General features: G+C 45.6%; 1 protein-coding gene across 3 annotated transcripts in view; it reads right to left on the minus strand.

Annotated features, from left to right (window-relative positions):
- ppargc1a (peroxisome proliferator-activated receptor gamma, coactivator 1 alpha) overlaps nt 1-20772 on the minus strand; it is a 36370-nt gene extending 15598 nt beyond the window's left edge. The window contains exons 1-5 of one of the 3 annotated variants that reach the window (XM_063900754.1): nt 20559-20772; nt 17839-18018; nt 3944-4135; nt 2619-2744; nt 1117-1489 (exon numbers count right to left, since the gene is read on the minus strand). In XM_063900754.1, coding sequence (XP_063756824.1) covers nt 1117-1489; nt 2619-2744; nt 3944-4135; nt 17839-18018; nt 20559-20606 — 919 coding nt within the window. In that variant the 5' untranslated portion in view covers nt 20607-20772. Of the gene's footprint in view, nt 1-204; nt 1490-2618; nt 2745-3943; nt 4139-17838; nt 18019-20558 lie in introns of all 3 variants that reach the window. The other 2 variants (XM_063900752.1, XM_063900751.1) reach the window with 2 other exon arrangements.
- Between the last annotated feature and the right edge of the window lie 1671 nt (nt 20773-22443).

Raw genomic sequence — 22443 nt, forward strand, 5'->3', positions numbered from 1 at the left:
AAATTTAAATGTGATTCCTTCGGGACTAGCAGGAAGCAGTGGCTAGCAGGCTGTTTGTCGTCACTGTTTACGCCCCCAGAATGACTGTTAGATTCGAATTAGAGTAGGGGTTAGTTGTGAAGTCAAACTGGGAAGTGGTTAGAGCAGGAGAGGGAGAAGAGAGAACAGAGATAAGGCCAGTGGGGGGGATGCAGTCATGATTACCTAACAACAGGAGGCCCTGGTCGTCGGGGTGCTCGCTGAGTGCCTGCCTGTGTGGGGCCCCTTGCCCATGTGTGAGGCAGGGGGGGGCGGGCTCTGCCATTCTAGTATTTGGGATAGTAGCAGTGCTGCCCATGACATGGTCATCATCATCAGCAACATCATCATCATCATCATTGTCAACATCCTCCCCATAGGGCCCCTGGTTTAGCCACCCAAGCTCTAGTCCAAAGTCTAGCCCCGAGTCTGGCTGGTAAACCCAGCTCTCTAAACCTAAGGGCGGAGGTCCAACCTGGGACCCTGAGTCAGGCTCTTCAAGCTGACTTACTCCCCGCTTTGTACAATCAGCGGCTCCTCCCAACTCCTCCTTCTTCACCTTTGAGGGAGCCTGTGCTGGGCTCTTACCTGCTGACCTGCTCTGAATTCTGGGTAAAGGGGTGATCTGAGGTGGGGGTATGTGGGCTTGATACTGAGCAGGCTTGTGTTTGGAGGTGAGCAGCTGGCTAAGCAAAGGGTGCCCCGGCTTCTCATCTCTTTTCTTAATAGTCACTGTGATGTGCCTACGGCTGGCCACGCTACTGTTTCTACGGCCTTGCCTGCCCTCAGTAGCCTGAGTGGCGCCCGCAGCCTCTCGGCAATGCTCACAGCTGTGACTCGCCTCTCGGGGAGGGAGGGAATAAGAATGCATATACCTAATAAACCTAGCCAGGCGGCCCACATCGCCTGGCGGCCTTCCTTCTTCACTGGGCGGCCCGTGCTCCTGTTTGGGGCAGGCGTGGCCGCAGGTGGAGGTTCTGTGGCCGACAGGGATAGAAGCACCCTCCGACTCCTTAACCCCGTCATCGTGAGAGCAACGCTGCCACTTCCCAGCCCCAACACCAGCCACACTACACCTGCCTGCAGCCCGGCTCTCACCTCGCTGCTGCGGCGGCTGCTGCTGCTGCTGCTGCTGCTGCTGCTGCTGCTGCTGCTGCTGCTGAGACGGTACAGCCGACTTCTTCTTGGAGGTGGTGGAGGAAGATGAGGAACAGGTGGAGGAGAGGGAGGAGAACGAGGAGGTGGATGACGAGGATGGCGAAGAGGAAGAGGAAGAGGCACCGAGACCCAGGCCACCCTTGTCCCTGCTGCTGGCACCGCCCCAGGTGCTCTTGGCGTCGCTTGCTTTGGTGTGGAGCAGGATGTCATCGGTGGCGGTCAGGTACTTCAGCAGCTCCGTGCACGGCCGCCTCACCGGGCGGTTCTGTTGGCTGGAGCCCCCTCTCGCTTTGCCATTCCAGGGGCTCTCCGTCTGCAGACAGAGATGGACAATTATTAACTTTGCTTGATAAAAAGTTAGTACAGTGCAGCTGATGCAGCTTGTTTATGTTATTTTATTTGGCACAAAATAAACGGAGTTAGAGAGGGGCCTAAAGCCGGAGCACAGGGGAGGCCCGACTGTCTAGGAGGCGATGTCGGGAGTGCTGTCCGCCCATCATCTTAATTGCGTGGCCCTGCGAGCACCACCGCGCCACTCTGTACGCGCACCATGTCCTCCGGGAGTACTCATTCGCTGTGCTCCAGAAATGGATGACTCAAAGGCACGGTATGAAAATAGACTATGTGAGGAAGGTTGACGCACTGCATGTGCAAACATAGTATGCGTAACACACACAAATCTGTGTCTGCCACACAATGTGATCACATACAGATGCTTTTATCATTCAGAAGATTCTAAGCACCAGGGAAAGCATAAAGCAAATAGAGATTTCTTTTCCTAAACGAGCAAATGAAGCAAGCTGCATATGACAGGGAACATATGGATTGTCACGCTCTGACATGAAACAGACTCACATACATTATTTATTCACATGCATTAAACTTACGCCGACTAAAACTGATCTTAATCAAATCCACCCCTTTAGAAAAAAATAACTTTGATAGCCGTCTAATGAGAACATCAAGTCTGATATTTTGATCTTCTCTTCTCAAGGCATCAATCTCTCCCACAAGAGTGCATGTCGTTTTTTTTTTTTTTTTTTTTCAACAGGCACCATACCAACGCGGATAAGTGGTGGAGCTAATGAGACAACGGTGCCGATGCCTCGCCTGGAAAGCCCAACAGCAATCAGCCTGTTTTCATTACGAGATGCCCCCCTGGGATGGAAGACTAGAGCAGTAGTCTAACGTCTTCTAAAGGCGGCCACCAAAACAAGAAAAGTGTGAGATGGAGCAAGAAACCAGACAGAGCAAGAACAGAGAGAGAAAAAGCAGCAAGGCACTTTGTGTATTTGTGTGTGTGTGTGTGTGTGTGTGTGTGTGTGTGTGTGTGTGTGTGTGTGTGTGTGTGTGTGTGTGTGTGTGTGTGTGTGTGTGTGTGTGTGTGTGTGTGTGTGTGTGTGTGTGTGTGTGTGTGTGTGTGTGTGTGTGTGTGTCCCTACCTTGACGACGGCAGGTGGTGGTCTGATCCGGTGGTTGCTGCTGGCTGCATGGTTCTGTGCCTTGCCACCTGTGTATTGATTATAGCTGAGCTGGGAGTTTGCGGGTGCCAGAAGGAGCTTCTTCAGCTGCGAACGGACCCAAACAGAACAAGGGAAAGTGGTGAAGGCGGGGGAATTGAGCGTGGGTTATGCAAATTACCATTTTCTTTCAATTAGACAGCCTGTGCTTTGTAAATGTACAACCAGAAGAGACCAATACTGCGAGATAAAATCACTGACAAGATAAGATTAGAGATATTTAAGCGGTTTTATGGCATGAGACTGAGCAAGTGGAGGTTTTTTTTCTTCTTGTACAGGTGTTTTTGTGTACACACAGCCATGCCTCTCTAATGTGATTGAATAAATACACACAGGCACGTGGCCAAAGGTCATTTGGAAGGGACCTGCATGGAATATAACTGAACATAAAACAAAATGTAAGGTCAAAGCCAGTTTAAACACCCAGGTGGTGTACAAATAAAATCACAAATGTAAGCCGACTTCTCATGTAGAAGTCTAAAGAGACTACTCAGATGATATGAGATGGATTTATCTTAGTGTCATTACGTGCTGGTTTGATTTCAGGTCCTGTGGCACTGTGTCAACTGCAGTTGGCCCCACCTCAGTGTTAATATCAGTGAAATGGCGCCCAATTAGCACTGTTATATAATTATCACTGAGCGGCAAACACACTGATCCATTTCCTATCCTCCTCAACGCATCTCCATAACATTAATTTGATCGTAATTTCAGTTTTTAGATGAGATGAATTGTAATATTATAGTTATGCTGATAAATGTGCTGCTACTTCTATTTCATGGATATGTACTTTGATCTGTTTTATAATTGTTAGTGTGATGGAGACTATGTAATGTTTGAAGTGTTTGTTTTGTGTGTTCCTGCCAAGGGACTGCAGATGGAAATGAGCTAATAGCCAAATGTAGCATTAATCATCTGTTTTCTTTTACTGTATTTGTATGCATGGCCGTTGTTTAATGGAGGTATAAATAATACAAATCTACATCCCTGCACACTCTCACTACACATGCAGGGAGCATACTGTGGCAAATGTGGTGAGTGTGGATTTGGTACTGCCAGAAACAGAAGTCTGACAGACTAACGGCCATTTGTGGTGCCCAGGCTTCTTATCTGGTGTCTGCCATGGACTGGCATAGAAGCAACAGTGTGTGCGGGGGTTGGGGGTCATGTCTTAGGAGTAACTTATGAGTTGACCCAGGAGTGGTGCTGATGGGAGGCTCTGGAGGAGGAGAAGCTGCTGTTCTTACCAGGGAAGGCTCCTCTGGCTCTGGGGTGCGTGGCGAGCCGTCGGGGGAGGAGGGACAGCTCCGGTCACTGGCATTGGTCACGTCCCCATCTGCCAGGGCCTCAAACGAAGGCAATCCGTACTCATCCACCGGGATGCTGTCCAGGGTCTCTGTAAGCACTGCCAGCAAGTTGGCCTCATTTTCTTCATCTATCTTCTTGAGGGGGAGGGGAAGGGGGAAGACAGAAAAATATAGAGACAGGAAAAATAGGACATTTTAGTAAGGAGAAGTAGCATCTCTTTTTTTTCTTCTTGCAGGAAAGTTAAGGTAGCGGGTGCATGCAGGCTCTCATTGTTAATAGAGTGGGAAGATTTTTCTCTCAATTTTTTGCAGCAGAGCTGGCGCTATTTTGGCAGCCTTTTAAAAACAAATTCTCCCCCTGTGCAACTGAGTCAAGCTTGTCACTCATATTTTAAGCATGCAGCTTACTGGACCAAAATAATATCTCCCGCAAGAAACCCATTACCAGGGCTGACAAGTAGCAAGTATCTAGGGAAGACAGGAATGGGTTGGGGTGCGTCGCAGCATGGAGGGGTGTGGGGGTAAAGGAAACAATGAGCGGAAGTCGTCTCTCCTCTCTCTCCCCACCGAAATGAGAGACGATCAGCTTGCCGACAAGATGTTTGCAAGCAATCCTCAGATAAGGCGTATAACCACCGCTAATGCTAAATAAATGTGATATATTTAAAATGTTGGCATGACAGCTGATGCTCACAATGGGCGGGGAGTTGCCATCAACATTTCATGAAAAATAAAGCTTGTTCTTGTTCACTCTGCTCCTCTTTGATGTACCAGAGGAGTTGTGTGTTTGCTGCAGCTGGCTGTTTATGGTGGAGATTATAACAGTGTGAGAAATGAAGAGACAGAGAGATGAATTTATGGAGATGGAAAGTGAGAGTTAGGGAGATGTGAGCTGCCAACTATTGACATCTGAGATTTGCTTGGGATAACATCTATGCACGTTTGTAGAGAAATAAACAAGAAATGAGAGAATATATATTTAAAGTGAGAGTTTGTTAAGTGTGTGTGATGGTGCCTTTGCTCAGTGACAACAGGAACTGTTAGTTCCAGGGCCATAAAAGCCCAGGGGATCATTAAGACAGCGGAAAGATAAACAGCGTTGTCACCTCGGGAGGTTATATGGCCAGCCCAACAAGAACAAATCCCTTTATGCACACGGCGGGATTATCATCGCTCTGAGACGGCGTGTGGCCTTCATTATGCTGAAGGGGCCACCAACCCCTCAGATACCAGCACAAAACCCCAGAAGACCCTGAGCCCCACATGCACAACATTTACCCACCCACTTGTTTCTGTCTACCACACTGATTCAACATAATTACACACCCACCACGGATGGCACTTCTTGAGCAGGTCTGGATTTACCAATGAGATAGAGGCCATTTAAATGCCCCCCCCTCTAATTTTCATTTATAGATGAAACCGATATGTTAGACGTTCAGTTAGTTAGCTAACAGTGAGGAAAACGCTAATCTGATGTTCATTGAGTAAATTTTTCCTAACAACATGAGCACTCAGTCATTATTAAAAAATGATAAAGGGGACATATTTCACAGAGATAACACGACGTTGACTGGGGCCATAGCGCATTGGCAGGCACATGCCTTGCAGGAAATTGCTCTGTATGAGGTGGCATGCTGTTTAATTACTTGCAAGAAGCTTCAAATCGACTGTGCTGAAACCCTATGCTCCTGAAATGCTTCCCATTTTCAGCATCCACAGTTATTACGTGAGCACTAAGCGGGTAGGTATTACCGCTGATAAAGCCGCAGTCTTTCCTTAGCCCAAACATATATCCTTTCATGGGAAATTGAAAGTAGGATCATTTGAGATTATCACAAATGAGTCTTTAATGAGCCAGCCATCTGTTTAGGTCCAAATATCCAAGCAATGCTGTTTGGGTTGGGGCTTTATTCACCTCTTTAGAGTCTGATCAAACCTGAACATGGTGCAGTCTGTGCCACAGTGAGGCACTAGTTACATTAAAAGTTGAGAGGGCTGTGCAAGCTTCATTATGTCATGGTTTGGAAAGGATTGGGGCATTTCTGTGGCTGTGGCAGGCTTAAATGTAGCGATTTCAATCATGTTTCAAAAACCTCCACCAATTGGCAAGCTCCCACAGGCACACTGTATCCCCGGAGATAACCCAGAAGGGACTCTCATATTCTGAAAGAGACACTTGTAAAACCCTGAGTCGTGACGATCATACTGCAGCCACTGCTGCGGCTCTAGTGGAGGCACTCGTAGGCCAAGTGGGGATTTGAGAAACTGGGGTAAGGAGCAAACCTCAGTGATGGTTTCTGCCCTGGAGAGAGCATGATCTAATACTCCGGTCCAGGAGGGCGAGCTTTTCCACGCCAGCTTAAGGACCGTACCTCACAGAGTTTCTGCACCAAAGTCAATCTACTACTAATGACTCATTTGAACCTTGTATATTTATACACAACATCTCCGTCTGGGTGTATTCAGGAGCGATGGCACCCAAAGGGAGTGACGGCGGAATAACCTGGCAACCTGCTGACCGCCATGTCCACTTATATTGATTACTACAGCGGCTGCTGAGAGGAAAAGAGGGCAGGAGGAACAAAGAGAGAGGAAAAAAATTGTCACGGTTGGAGCACTTTCTCACCCATCCCACTTAATGGACCTCACCGAATTAAAGAGATCTTAACAATCCTGGGCTAATTGTGGGATCACAATATATTAACCCTGCTCCAATTCTAAAGGGTGCCATTTTGTGGCTGTTTTATTCCAAATGCTTCAATTAGCCATAAAACATGCTGGCAAGTACTGGCCGAGCTGCTCTCCCCCCCCCTTCACACCAGCCTCCCGCGTCGGAGAAAAGAAAGCCAACTCCAGTTGTTCATTATTAGGTGAGGCCCTTTTGTTATCAGGCAGGCTGTCTTTGAGGTTGTCCTTGCCTTTAACTCTTTTATTGAGTTCCACAGCACAGCATTGTGTTCCAGGAGATACTATTCACACAGCTGATAACGGCAGGTGAAGGTGCTGTTTTAAACAAACAGCTACTTCTGAACACCGGGGCAAATAGCCAAATTAAATCTGCTAATTGCTTCTTGAGGATTCAAAGCTCCTAAGCAAATTTGCAAAGGATCACATTTTAACGAGCTTTTCAGGGCAATGCATCATTTACATGTTAAAAGGAACCAAATGTGTTGTGAAATTGCCAGAATGATAGACCCGATCACTGAATAACAGCAAGATGAAGTTTCAACAGACTAAACAGCCCCGCCGTTATCTTCAAATGAGAGGCAGAACATGTGACAGACACTCTGGGAAGATAAAATGTTTCCCATTAAATGGGTCATCTGGTATTTAAAGTACTGTTTATTCTCACTGTCTCCTTTTTGCTCACTCTTCTCTCTTTCTGCAGATAGCGAAATAGCATCCAGTTACTTCAGAGAGAAAACATTTTTAACAAATTGGCCCCCAAATTGCGTGGTGGGGTTAAATCTGTGCCTTGACAATTTAATTGCGTTGCTTCATCTCAATCTTTTATTTCTTTCTCCCTCTGCTCTCTGCTTGTCAGATTGCAAAAACATTCCCTTGGATTAGGTTAAGTGACGAGCTAGACCGTCTAATCATGGCACAATCAGAAATTGTGGGGGGTATATGTGCGTTAGGCGAGAGGGGCGGGGGGTATCGAGTCGTCACATCTTGCCAAGAAAAGCAGCCTTGGATTTGATAAACAAATAATGTCATTCTGTGTTATTACCCCCGGCCCCCAGATTTCAGAGGAAATAAATCAACGTCAGCCTTGCCGTTAAGGCGTTAGTGAGGCCCGACACGTCGGCCAGTCACACAGGCACAACATATGGCAGCAGAGGAGGAGGGAGGAAGGAGAGGCAGGGAGGGTGAGGTACAGCACGATGCTCGGCGGAGAGACAAATCATGGCAGCCGCCAGAGACGTCTGGTCATTTAGCATGAGCTTACTGAGATGGAGAGAGGGTGATTATGGCCTATACGGAGCGATGAAGCCATACATAACACTGTTAAGTCCCTCTGTGTGTGTGTGTCTGTGTGTGAGGCCGCTCTGACGATGTTCCAAATCATAAAACTAAATGTAAAACCTCCATTGTGGTCAGGCTGTGATTGGCTCATAATACACAGAAACAAATGGACAGTCCTGTAGTTTTCCATCTAACTACAGAGTCAATAGAGCATGTTGTTATTCTGAAACAATTTCCCAAGCAAATGATCTCATGGACTATATATGGATGCCAACACAATCCTCTATCACCCCTTTATTATCACAATATCGTGGCCTATCATGATGGTTTGCGCTGTAAATTGTTAAATCGTAGCCTCTAAACGCACACAAGAGTGCCCGGTTCAAGCACCAAGCAGCTGATTTCAGGATTCTCAATCTGACTTAGCTATAACACCATGTAATAATCTCTCGTCCTGGCAGGGATTCACTATTTTGTGCCTCCGTTTAAACCAAAATGGCAGCTCTTTGGATGAAGAAGAAGTGCTGTTGCTGAAGCTGACTGTTTACATGCCAGATGTCTGTCTGAGTTAGGAAGGCAATGCGAGTTATTCATCAGTGAGGAAACGGTTCGACCCATCAACGAGGACCAGGTTGTGTGTGTGTGTGCAGAGATGATGCATCTCCAGGGAACCATTTGAGACTGTTAGAGCACTATCAGATGAGCTGATGCGGGGTGGGGGGAGAGAGAGAGAGGGAAAGAGAAAGTGAGAAGAGGAGATATCCATGTGTGTGTGTGTGTGTGTGTGTGTGTGTGTGTGTGTGTGTGTGTGTGTGTGTGTGTGTGTGTGTGTGTGTGTGTGTGTGTGTGTGTGTGTGTGTGTGTTTGTGTGAGCAAGTGAGCCAAAGAGAGGAAGAGAACTGTTGTTACACATCCTGACACAGGCCAGATCCGATTGAGACACGCACCCAAGGGATGTAAGCGGCGCTGTTCCTTCTGGCTCTCTGTGGATAAATCCTTTGACTGGTAACCCTGCTGCTGCTGCAGCTAACCACCTGAACTCTGTCACACATCTGCCAAGATCAGTCGCACGGCTTCAGACACACCGGGCCCTATATGTCTCCCTTTGGGTCAAAAATCATTCTGTTGTGTATCTCGTCATAAAAGCACACACAACTCTTTGTAATGGATCCAGAGATCAAACTCTTTGAGAGAAATTTGAAGATAGGCCCTTTTTTCTATCCAATACCAGATTTTAATTAATAACCTAATTGCCTTACTGTGCTAAAGAGACCAGGATCATTCTTCCAATTCAAGATAAAGAGATTCAAAGGTCTTTTTGCCATGTGCACAAACTCTACAGTGCAGTTATTGCCAATAAAATTAAAGTCCCAGGTCTCGCCTACAGTTTAGCATACAGTAAAGTCCAGACATAAAGAAATAAGGTAGTAAAACAGTGCAATCAAAACGAGTTTAAGTGATACAATTGTGCAAGGTAAAGCAATAATACATTTACAAGTAGATAGATAAAACCAAACGCAACATAATTAAATATTGTACATAAGAATAAATACTTTGACGCCTGACATCAATGCTTTTCTAACTTATTTAAAAAAAATTAAAGGATAATAATGTCTGATATCAGAATGGCCCATTATCTCAATTCCTGATCCAACTGTTTGAGTCAATATCAGACTGGTCACCAATATGAGTATTAATACGCCTTAAACCACAGACCTCCATTGAGACATCATTATTACATTTCCCTCTAAAGCCAGCCTAAGACATATGTATTTACAGTATGTATGCATTGTAAGACAACTATCCAAACAACCGATCATGAGCCCCACAATCTAAAGTCCTGCTCCAAGCTGCTGTTGTTTTCCTTCTACTGCCGTCCAACAGATGGTCCGAGCAGCGTTTGCTAACACCACAAAATCACACATTATCATAATGATTGGACGCTCTCTCTTTTGTTTTGGCAGGGACTTCCCAATCGGCTTGGCACGAGGAAACACTGATTGCTGTGATTGCTCTGACTCTGACTAGCTTTGACGGCCGCAGCAGGAGGGGGAGGAAAAACTGAAATTTGGGTCCCCCTGAATAAAGAATATTCAGCTACATGCAGTGATGGCATGAGGAATGGTGCTTCCCTCTGCTTTTTTCGCTTAATGGCATGCAAATAGCTATTTACTTAAGTCGGCAGCTCTAAATGTGCACCACTAAGCAAGAGGCCTTTGAACATACTGTTACACTGTTGATAATGTGCTGGAGGAACAAAGGGAGGGGAGAGAGACACAAAATAGGAGCATGGAGACTGTTTCCAATGTCCATCTTGTTAAATGGACACAGCCACATTTCCTGGCTGGAATGCAAGTCTGCCAGCAGCAGTCAAGCGTAGCTGTCCGTAAAACAATTACACACACACACACACTCTGGTTACTTTTGGTCTTGACATTTACATAGATTTGCGTGGGGAGCAGAGTGGACCAGAACTTCTTGTTTTTTCACAACAAGGACTCAACGTTATTATCCACTGCTGACACCACCTTTAACACAGCCACACACACACGCACACCTGCACACAAATGCAGCTCCTGACCTTTCAGGCCGTGCCAAGCCAATGGAGGGTTTGTGGTGTTTCATTTGTCACAGTAATGTCTTCCTAGGAAGGATGCCAGCGCAGAGAGAGCCAAGGTACAGCGGACAAGATATAGTAGTCTACATCTATTCAAACAAAAGGTGTGTTTCTGTGTCATTGTCTCCTTCTACATCTTTGCGTGTATGTGCATATGACAGACGGAAGCAATAAAACAAATGTATGGAAATTGAAATGGCAGAATCTTTTGGGGGAAATGCGGTCAATTTGATTCTGCAGCAAAAAAAGGTCACCCTATTCAATTTGCACTCAATGCCATACGTGGCGCGTCGGGGAAACACCTGAAAGCAAACGATCTTATCAGAGGCTCGCAGGCTTCACCACTTACCCACTGCATAAAAGCTATTTGCTGATTACTAAATAAACGCATTATCTTTTACCTTGACTTCTGTGTGAGTGCATTTCGCTCCTGGATCCAGGTAGGAGGCTGCTACTGTCATGCGCATGCCTCTTATCCATGAATGACTTTGTGAGCATGTTATCTGAGCAGTTTTTTTTCCTTGCTCACTTTCAAATGCCATATGTGTATGGGCTGCACGTGTAGTAGCAGTGGTCAAACACGAAGGACTTCACAAGCCTTTGTATGGTGTGTCCGTGGTAACGATGGGGGGAAGCGCCTCTCTTTACAAGTAAAGAAATGAAAAATCATCAAAGAAATGGTGCACCTAAGTCGATACAATCCCAACTTGTTGACGTGTAGCAGGCCATGAGAAAAGAATAAAGGGGGCATGAAAGCTCTTGGAGTCTCTCTTTGTAGCATCAACATTGAATGTTGAGCTGTATTTCATCTTAATCTAGGATATTTTCTCTGAGGAATACTGATCTTGTTGCCTTTAGTTGAGATAGGCTCTCCTTTCAAAGCTTACATTTAGCCGAGCATGGCCACCCCACCTGCACACATTACCAGACTGTGAGCTGTCTGCCAAACGCAGAATGATCAATGGCCACTGACCACTTGATGACAAGCATCCAACACTTGAAATCCCTTTCCAATCTGCCCATCAAGTTATTACACAACACAGCGCACAGCCATGTGAAAAGAGGTTTGGCTGGCCACAGTAGAAAATGGTCTTCTGGAACGAGTAACAAGCAGACAATTTCAGAGCTGTTGACTTCCTGGGGTCAACAGCTCTGTGATGGCGGATAAACGCAGGAGATTTATCCTGGATACACCACTTCACAAACCCCATATTCCCCAATTCACCTGATATAAAACATGCTCTCTTAAGCTGCATGCCAATCATTGTGTTTAGTAAGTATTTGGGTTGGGTATAAAACCAAAGCTTTTAAGCAACCCACATCCACATCCATCTTCAATTTTTTTTTATATATTCCAATATATTCAACATAGGTTTTTGTTTTAGAACTGCTAAAGTAGAGGCAATATTTTCTATCTGCAGTGACCACGTGCCTGTAGAAGCTTCTGCTTTCAGGAGCTACTGATTGGGCAGCTAGTGAGTCATCCAAGCATCCAGTCACTCATGCATCAGCAGCAGAGCCTCTTGAACTATTTGAGGCCTGTGCAGACTTAAATGCTTCAAGGGGGAAATAAGCTGAAGCTATAAGCATGCAGTGCACATCATAAAGCTTAGTTAGAATGGGGAGGGGTTTTTTTTCTGCATGGATGGCAAAGCTCTTAAAAATAGACTCTCAACCAGGGAAAACTAGTCCTTCACATGTACAGTAAAGACTCCAGTGAGCACGGCCAAGAATGTGTTAATAAATTACCTTAATTATAACACAGAAACGATCAAATATACTAAACCAATTTCATTGACTATAGACATCAAGAGAAGCATCATGACTGTTTGACCAACATGTTTGTACAAAGCTAATCAGGGCTAATTGGAAAAGTGGGTTTGCACCAGATGATCTGTTTCTTCTCTCCTCAAACTGATTAACCTTTCACCTTGCCGCCTTTCATTATGTCACTTAGCATGCAACAAAACACACTTCTAACCACAACAATGCTTAAAGATGCTACACCTTTGACCACAGAGGGCAGTGAAAGCCCTCCTTTGAGTCTTAAAGGGTACAGCTTTTACAGTAACTGCATTACTTAATTTTTTTATTCATTGCAAAAACACATCATTTAGCAGCTGATTTATTCATTATTGTTCAACACATTTCTCTGGAAGCTGTGACACAAACACAGAGAGATTGACAGACGATGGCAGACTACCAGAGCAGAAGGGCTGGCAAGGTTTACTGCCACTGCTGGGCGAGCTGGCACCGAATACACACAGGCTCTCGCGCAAACACACACACACCTGGGATCGATTGGCCTTTCCTGGACAGGGGAAGCAGCCTCTCGCCCAAGACTGATAGCACTTCAGCATGAATCATGGCCCTCGCTGATTGAAGGCCTCTCCTTTCTCTATTTCTGTCGAGGTTTCCCCTTATTGTCTGTTATTCATACCTTTTTCTAACTGCTGGCTATCACTTCCATCCTTTTTATGTCACTCTTTGATCAATTTTATTTAATCTCTTGGCAAACACCATCTTCCTCTTCCTCTTTGTGTTACACGAGGAGTATGAAAGCATTCTAGGAATCCGCTGTTCCTCCCTCCCTCTCCAAAGTGAACACTATTAAATAATAGAAGGCAGGTTGGTCATATCTCAGGGTATCGCTGCAACATGTTTCCGTGTGTGTGTGAGAGTCAGGATAGGTGGGGGGGGGGGTGGATTATTGGCTTAGTGTTTTGGCCAGGTTTAAGTGAAACAGCCCTGAAAGGCTCTTAGCGGAGATTACCCCAGGTACTAAAAATAGTCATTCCCACCCAATACACACACACACAGAACAGAAAGTGATGACAGTGTTGTGTCTGGCCAGAAAAGACCACTATCTGATCTTTGTGTCGGGCGTCTCTATTACCCAAAAAAAAACACACACGCGTACATGCATGCACACGTCCACATCGTGGCTCCAGTGTGATGAGAGAGATGTGGGTCCACTGGGGGGCCAGGGGATCAGCTGGGGCAGGGACACCAAACCATGCCTCAATCAGCAGCCCCAGCCCACTGGGAGTGTTTGTGTGTGTGTGTGTGTGTGTGTGTGTGTGTGTGTGTGTGTGTGTGTGTGTGTGTGTGTGTGTGTGTGTGTGTGTGTGTGTGTGTGTGTGTGTGTGTGTGTGTGTGTGTGTGTGTGTGAGAGAGAGGGAGAGAGAGAGAGCTGTAGCCGCCGGACCAAAAGATTCTCCTTTGCTCTTTTTCAAAACATTCTCTGAGGGAGCCTTCGTTTTTGGGGCCATATCCTCCCCCCTCTGCTCACCATCCCTTTATCCCCCACCCTCACTCCTTCCTTCCTTGCAGCCTTTCCCTTCAGAAGCAATCGTTGGAGGCCAGAATATATTTGTTTAGCCAGTGCAGCTTCAACCTCCCATCAGCCCGGGAACAAATGCTTCGCCTTAGTAGCGAAAAGACAGAGAGAGGACGGAGGGGGGAAAAGAGTGGGGTTAGAGCGGAGCCCCCCCGGTGTTGCAGGGCGGCGGGTTGAGAGCTCTTGTTGTGTGAGTGGATCTGACAGACGCTCCGAGATGACACAAGCTTGGACAGCCTATTTCTGCATCTGTGTACTATACGTCTGCACCTCCCTGTCTGTGCTGCCTCTCATTTGTGTATCTTGAAACAGCATCGCCGCGGGTCTGAGAGCGCTTTGCCTTTCAGTTCGACAGTGATGGAGGATTGCTTCCATCAGACAGTGCAAACAATGTATCAGCACAGGAAAACTGAAGGGAACTCGAGTGTGGGGGGGGGGGGGGGGGGAGTATGGTGTATTCTAATAAGACTCACTTGAGAAAATCATATTATACAGTGGAATATGATAATTCATACACCCTTTGCTGGAGCGGAGAACTGGTGCGGGTGGTGTACTCTCAAATGTCAGCATAAATTTGCAAAATAAACTCAACCGGCATTCAGCAGGGAGTAGAAACAGGGACAATAAGGGTCTATGATGTGTGTGTGGGCGCGACACTTCCTCTCAGAGGGTCTATGACTCTGTGCGCACTCCTGCTTTAGCCAACAAGTGAGTGAGCAAGGGAGGGAGGGGCTGCTTGAGGAAAACATTCCATCCCAACATGTTTTATCAAAGCCTGCTAAAGATGACCCAATCAATCTAATCTGCCTTTGCTTAACAATAAGCGCCCAAGCATCTGTCAGAAAATGCTTAAACAAAGCAGCATAATGCCTCTCAAAGTCTGATGCCATCACACGCCCCATTCCGTTGGAGGAATATCAAGAGTTTGCATGACCGACATGTATGCTCACGTGCGATGTAATATCTGAGTAATGCTTTAAGCCTTGGCATCTTATTTTACTACCTGCAAAGCCCACAACCTTTTACTTCCAATCCGTGAGCTTTGATTTGAGCTGGCACTAGTCCAAGCATTCCCTGCTCTCCACATTTATCTCTTTCACTACCCATCTGTCCTTGTGTCTGTGTGTCTGTCTTGTCATCTGCTGGCCTTTTCCGTCCATCTCTGCGCCTCCCTTTGTTTCTCTCGTCTCTATCTGCCCTTGTCCCCGTGTCCCACCTGTCCGTCTGTCATCAGCGTATCTCATGACAGGACAGGTACAGCTGCGATAAAATGTCAGAAGGTAAACCGAGTGCCAATTTTCTTGCATAATCACGCATGGTGCATTCCAGTGCAAGTGCCACACAGGAATCTGAATGAGCTAAAACCAAGGAGACAGGTTTCCGTCGATCAAACGGCTGAAGCCCGTCATGAAAGCTGAGAGGAGTCCTGCGGTTAAAACGACGGGGTCACGCTTCCATGCTATTATCTTTGGCAGTACATTGGGAACTTATTGGAGTAACCAACCCTTAACAACTGCAGCCCAAAATAGACTGGACTTTCACGGTCGGCCCATTTTGAAGGGGTGTCAAACGCACTGTGCCAGGTGCGATAGCGGCTATGTGTGTGTGTGTTACAAATGGGGGGAAGGGGGCACATGATTCTCCACATTTTGTCTCAGGGACAGTTGGGACAGTGGCAGGGAATGGAGCAAAAGGCCAGCCAGGGGACAGCTTGTGATCCCGGACCATATGTTGCTTACAGAACAGAACACACATATACACAGATAGAAACATGGGCATACTTGCAAACTTACACTGCCCAAACACGGTGTAAGCTGTTTTTATTTAACCTTTAAACAGACTTTTTCAGATGTGACAACAACGTTTCCGGTCCCAACTGTACTGTATAACCAAGGCAAAGTCACTCATTTGCTACCGTGTGTGACATGGAGCTGTACCCTGAATAAAAGCCCAAATCTAAGAAAAACAGAAGCTGTTTGTCTTTCTTTCTAAACTGCAAATCATTTCAACAGTTGACATACTTCAGCAAACAAAGGCTGGTTCAAACTTCCAGGGAGCGTGTTGTTTGATGGGGACTTTGTTAAGAGAGAGGCCCCAGCATGACAGCTGCACCCAGCTGTTCCACATGTAAGGCAGGACAGCCTTGATCATCTGCTACCTGCTTTTTCTTAACACGCTCACACGCTGATTTGTTAACTGGATGTATATGCATGAGTTGAAGGGAAAATGTAAGAAAACAAAGAATGCAGTCGCAGGCTTTAAAATCTGGCTTGTTATTAACACGTTCTCTAATCTTCAACTTTTGATTGGATGCTTCTCTGCCCTGTGTAGAGGCCAATCAGGGGGCCGTAGGAAGTACAGCTGCAGTCCCAGCTTTCTGATCCTTGCAGAGCAGCAAACTTTCCCCTGTCAGATTAAGTAGGATTAGCTGGGTCCTGCCGTATGATGAACTGAGCACTTCATATGGTGACTAGAAACTTTCCAAAGATGGAAAAAAAATCCCCGGTCAGGGAAAAGTATTACTCGCTTTGAAAGCCCAATGCTTGATTAGAAGCCTTTCCAAACCATCAGCATAATACAATATCTGCTGGCCTGTTCATAGTGTGAAAACATCACCCCCTCACTGCTATGTACAGTATTCCTGTGGATGCTGAACGTGCACATGAAAATGAATATGCAGGCTCACAAACACAAACTCTCACACAGCTTCTTGATCTGAGCTTGTGCCCTCATCAGCGTCCACAATGTCTGCTAAGTTCCAGCGTGTTTCAAAATCACACACACATACATAATCACATGCATACACTCTCAAAGGTATTTTTATCCATCCCTAGAGCCACTCAGGGGTTGGAAGCCATATCACTCTCAGACGACAGAGGAGCCTCGGTCACACCAGCTAGTACTTAAGGCGCCCTTTATCGTGTGTGTGTGTGTGTGTGTGTGTGTGTGTGTGTGTGTGTGTGTGTGTGTGTGTGTGTGTGTGTGTGTGTGTGTGTGTGTGTTGTGGTCCACAGAGGTACAATGTTTGGTGATTTAATGAGACTTTAAAAAAAGGTGGTGGTGGTGGTAGAGAGGAGGTCAAATGTGGAAAGTGAGGAGGAACACACAGACTGAAAACAGAGACCCTGAAAATGTGACTATATGTCAGGGCCTTTGGCTCACGCACACGCAGCCTTCTCAGACAGGGTTTTTCCTCCAGAGGCGAGGCTAAAGCATCCAATCTCAGTCTTTCTTGTCTATCTCTGGCACTGATAAAGGCTTATAATGAACTGGGGACTGCAACTCAGTCCCAAGACCGATGGCTTTATGGCCCTAGCTAGATCCTCACCCTCTGTGGACTTCGTTTGTCACCGTGTGAGGACAGAAAGAGAGTCAGATAGGAGGGATAGGAGGAGACAGGGAGAATGAAAAAAGCCAGATAAATCAAAGTTTTACACTCCAACCTTTGAGAAGCGTTTTGCAACACAACCGCCGTGTCCAGAGTTTACTACTGGAGCGCTCTCTCAGATGTGCGCCGCGTTACTGACTCTGAGCTGAAATAAACGCTTGAGTTTTGATAAGATAGGCTACAGTCGCGGCAAGGATGCAAACAAGGAGACAAAGGTCCTCCTGGGCTTATCGTTCTTTTTGTTATCTCCCCGTTTGTACTTGGGAGCAATGTTGAAGCATGTTTGTAAACTGGCAACACTTGTACATTTTGTTTGGCTTGCATTCAAGAATGTGTTCGCTCAGGCGTGTTATTATTCCAGCTCCTGACCCCTGGGACAGCATATAATGAAATCACTGTGGATGCAAAGATGTTCCATAGCACCTTATGGCCTAGAAACAGCATCGCCATGTCAAACATACTGATCAAGGTGATGAATAAAAAATGATATAGAAAGACAAACGACTGTAAGCTTTACTTACCTCAAAAAGATTGGATGCATCGTTGCCATACTGGGTGGAAATAATCTCTGATTGGTCGCTGTACCATTTGAGGCCACCCAGGAAGCTGTCTGCGTCCAAGTCACTGACATCCAGCTCTGAGAGGTCCAGTTCAGGGAGGTCCGGGCAGAGAGGCTGGTCTTCACCAACCAAGGCAGCACACTGGAGGAGAAACACAGCAACAATGATCGTCAGACAGGAAATCTCTTTTATATGCAAATCAGCGTTGGAATTACTTGTGCCAAGTTTGAAAACAATGGCTGAATCCGAATCTGGACAGGATTCAAAAGTCTTTTAAAAACCTGCCGTAGAGTGAGAAACAGGAAATCCAAACATTTCTATCACACAAAGCATGTCCAACACATTAAGTAATTAATGTCTGCCAGTTGATGACTTTTATTATAATAACTCATGATTATGATCAGTTCTGCAGGTCCACTCATTTTGCACATCAACCTATTTCCGCTCAGCTCCTATTAACCCCCCACCCCAGCCTTACCACTGGTGCTGGCCTGCTGCTCTAAACGCTGCCTGTTGACATTTTGCTATTCACCAGCTACTTTTATGTAATCTAGCCAATGTGTACTGTATGTAGCAGCTGTTCCAGCATCCCCCAACACTAATCATCAGCTCTGGCTGCAAGTAGGATGAGAAATCAACAGTGATGTGACAAGGTGTTTCAGCAGAGGGGAAAGAGCAACAGGTTTTAGCTAATTTTAGGAGATCATTTCAAATGACATATTTACTCTCCTTTTTTCTGGATGTTACAAAGCCGTTTCCAGTACAACCATAGTCATCATAGTAAGTAACCAAAAGGAACGAAACCATGAGCTGAAAACAGCACACTTCAATATCTAGTCAGTGATCATTAAAAGGTAGAAAGGCTGGCATGCTTACACTCTGTGGCTGTGCACATGCAAATCCAAGCTTGAGAAAACATCCTAAAGGCTGATGTATAATAAGAAACACACTCCTAATTGTTGTTGACAACACGTCATGCACACTACAGGATGGCCTTAAGACAGACACGAGAGATATCCCAGGGCAGAGCGAGGGGGTGATTGGCCGCAGACTGAGAGCAGGGTTCGGCTCAGGGCAGAGTTGAGAATCGGCTCCTCTGCCAAACAGGAAAAAGCAGCCAGACACCAGAGTCACAGTTCATCTGTCGTCGGAATCGCACCAACACGAATTCACGATGACTTCGATGATGAGACAAATCCGATATGCTGCAAACAGCGAGGGGAAAGATTCACTGCGTCTTATGCTCCCCCTGTGATGATCCAGTGTGACAAGGCACGGCATGGAAAAGATGAGATGATACTCAGAGGCTGGACGTCCTATGCCCAATTATTTTATGGACTTCTGGCTCGGACTTATGAAACAGCGCCGTCAGACAGTGCGCACCACAGTGTTCCATGATTTACGCACATCGCACAAAAGAGCACCTGCTATAGGTGAAGATTATTAGAGGAAGCACTGACGACCTGGAAGACAGATCTCGCGTTTAAAAAGCAAGATTTAATTAGAGTCGACATGCACATATTTCACAGAATGAGTCGAAGAAAGAGTTCCAAGAAAACGTGTGCATTCTTTGGGTTAACTACACGGGAGACTCTCCTGAAGTCTACCTGGCTACAGTGACAGAGTGAGTGTCCCGGTGATTAAAGTGCAAAGAAGCGCGTCTGAATGAAAAGCAATCACTAAAACCATTCCGGAATAACACATCCTTATTTTGATGCAATAAAGGCAGTTTTCTTTTTTATATTTTCTTTACGCAGCACAGAACACAGATGCAGGCAGGATGCAGTCGCATCGTGTAGTAACAGAAAGCCTTACCGATGGAGACTTCTTAACCCAATTATAGCCAGGTAGACATGAATGTCCACAACAAGCTGCACGGACTCGGTTAATATAGTAAGAGGGACGAATAAGTATCCTTTTGGTGTGCCTTTCTGAAGGCACTTTAGTCATAACGATAGGGAAGGTAACACATATTCAAAAGACGACAGCTGCTAATTACATGGATGAAAAGAGTAAATACGCAGCAGGTAATATGAAATTCGCGCATACATAAAATGATGAAGTGTGGCTGGATGTTGCTCTCCAGCCAGCCGGGATGTTGGCACACAAACGTGCCCGGTTTCGTTACTGTTATGATGCTCCTGCTCAATGCCAGATAGTCCTCAGTGTGCACAACCTTTGCTCCTGCCTTTGAAAAAATAACAAGCCCTATCCCGACACGGCATATCAAAGGGGTTCTTATCGTCGTTGATTGCATGCCTCAGCGAAATACCTGACTTTGAGACATTTCAGTCATTTCGGCATGAAAAGCTTCTCGGCACAGGAGCGCGAACAGTCCGCGGCTGGAAGCAGATCCGCAAGCTTCAACCTCTCACTCCGACTGAGCACAGATCCTACGAGGGAGGCAGGTCCCAAGCCTTTGCATGCATTACAACTACACCTTTAACTGAGGAGAAAAGGGAGACTCCGCACACTTGTCATATAATCCTGTGTTGTATATCCCTGCATCCTCAACTGTGTCCAGACGCGCACTACACCGGCACGCCACTGCCAGCAGCAGCAGAGAGAAAATATGTGGAGATCACTGTGTCTGTAGCCAGTGCTGTCCAACGGTCCAGGGGAAAAAAGAAAGTCCACAGGGCTAGAAAGATGAAACAAGTCGGATTTTTAGATGCGCTCACCTCTAATTCTCTCCACACAGAGTCCTGGTTACACCTGTCCCACGCCATCCAGACACTGAATGACGGTCCGAAAAAGAAAAAAAGAAAAAAAAAAGAAAAAAGAAAGAAATCAAGTAAAAAAGAAATCCACAGGCGCTTCCCACTCGCTCTCACACAGGCTACTGCTGCCCCTCGCCGAGAATGAACCGAGGGCACCTGTCTTACAACTGCTTTCCATCACATGACAAAGCTATTAAAAGTAGGCAGGGGAGTGACTCCGGCTCCACACTACTCGCCAGTGACGCGCAGAGAGGAGGTGGGGTCTGCCTGCGCACATAGTAAAATCCTTTCCGTGCACTGCAAGAAATGTCGAACCTAAAACCACAGCACGCTTTATCTATCTATATACACATCATTACGTATATGTATATTCATAAAGTCAGTGACTATTCTGCGTGTAGGCATTCGTTTCAGAAAATGCAATGAAGTATAAACTGCTTTTAAGATTAATTGGAGTAAATTATCACATGTTTTGGATTACATTTTCCCAGAATCACGATTTGAGTTGGAACAAGCTCATGATTTCAGCTTTTTCTGTACAAATGTTTAAGACGTATAAAAAGATGCATTTTTTGCAGTGTGGACGTCACATCGCAACCAATCTGTGGACCACATTAGTGTAAATCTGCTACCTGTACTGTAGTTTTTCATCATTAAACTAGAAGAATGTCAGGAATATATGCGGACATTCACAATCAATGTTCTTTTTGGCGAGGTCCGTCCCATAATTTGTCACGAAATGACGGACTATCATCAGTCATGTCTCCGGGTTGGATATGGGGGGGCAGATGGGCTTTTGCGGTACCTCGGAGTGAATAAAGCCCCGGATCTTTTCTAGCGCCCCCAAAAAGTGAAAGTAACGTGTTTACAAAGCTGCTCCTGTAAATGTGTGATCGCACACCGAAAGATCTGCAGGAATGCTCAAACAGATAATATAATGTAGAGATTAATATATACATAGCTTTCCATAAATACATTGGTAAGGTTTATCATTAAAATGGGTTTATAACAGTGCCACCGTTAAAGATGTAGCCTATAATTGAAGATTTTCTCGCATCAACGATAGAGCATATAGGAATTTATGTTTCATTAAACTACCGCACGTTTACAAGCTAATTAGTTTTCATTGTTTGTTCCGTTTTTGGATTAACTCCCGTCAGAGCCTGTAACCTGAAATGCCTGTTTGGCGTAGAGTATCAAAGAGCGTAATTCAGTCTTTTGGAAAGTATTTCTGTGTCCATTCAGAGGCAATAAAAAGGACAGATGGCAGTATGAAGCGTGTATACAGTGTCAACAGGACGTGTATAGGCAACAGTAGCCAAGGAAAAATAAAAAACAAAAGCTTTGTGGACATTTTAAACAAAGAAGAGCGTTCTGTTGCGTAGACTGACGGGCTGACAGCAGCAAGATTGTTTCCTCTGATCTTCCACATTTAAAAGTATATATCACCAGGTTTTGTCTCTGGGGATTTTCTCATGAATAATGTGATTCTAAAGCTACACTGTCAATTTACATCTTTGAAAAAGGCAAGTATTTATGTTTTAAGAAACACACTCCAACCCAATTTTGAGTGTTGTAAGCCCATTAAGTCCACCTTGGCATGCAAGGAGCAATTGTCTCCTTAAATTAGTGAACCACATACAGCAAGTGTCATTAAACACAAAATTGCACAGAAACCTGTAAAAGGGTTGTGACTGGAACTGTAGATTGTACAGATTGTGTGTGAGCATGCCAGTGCACGCCCTGAGAGTGCAGTAAGACATTATGTTGTGTGTATGTTATGCTTATGGGTATCTGAGGGCATTTGTACCACTAAATCTATACATCTGCCTCTCCTCGCGCGCCC

Source organism: Eleginops maclovinus, chromosome 14, assembly GCF_036324505.1.
Source record: "Eleginops maclovinus isolate JMC-PN-2008 ecotype Puerto Natales chromosome 14, JC_Emac_rtc_rv5, whole genome shotgun sequence".
Lineage (NCBI taxonomy): Eukaryota > Metazoa > Chordata > Actinopteri > Perciformes > Eleginopidae > Eleginops > Eleginops maclovinus.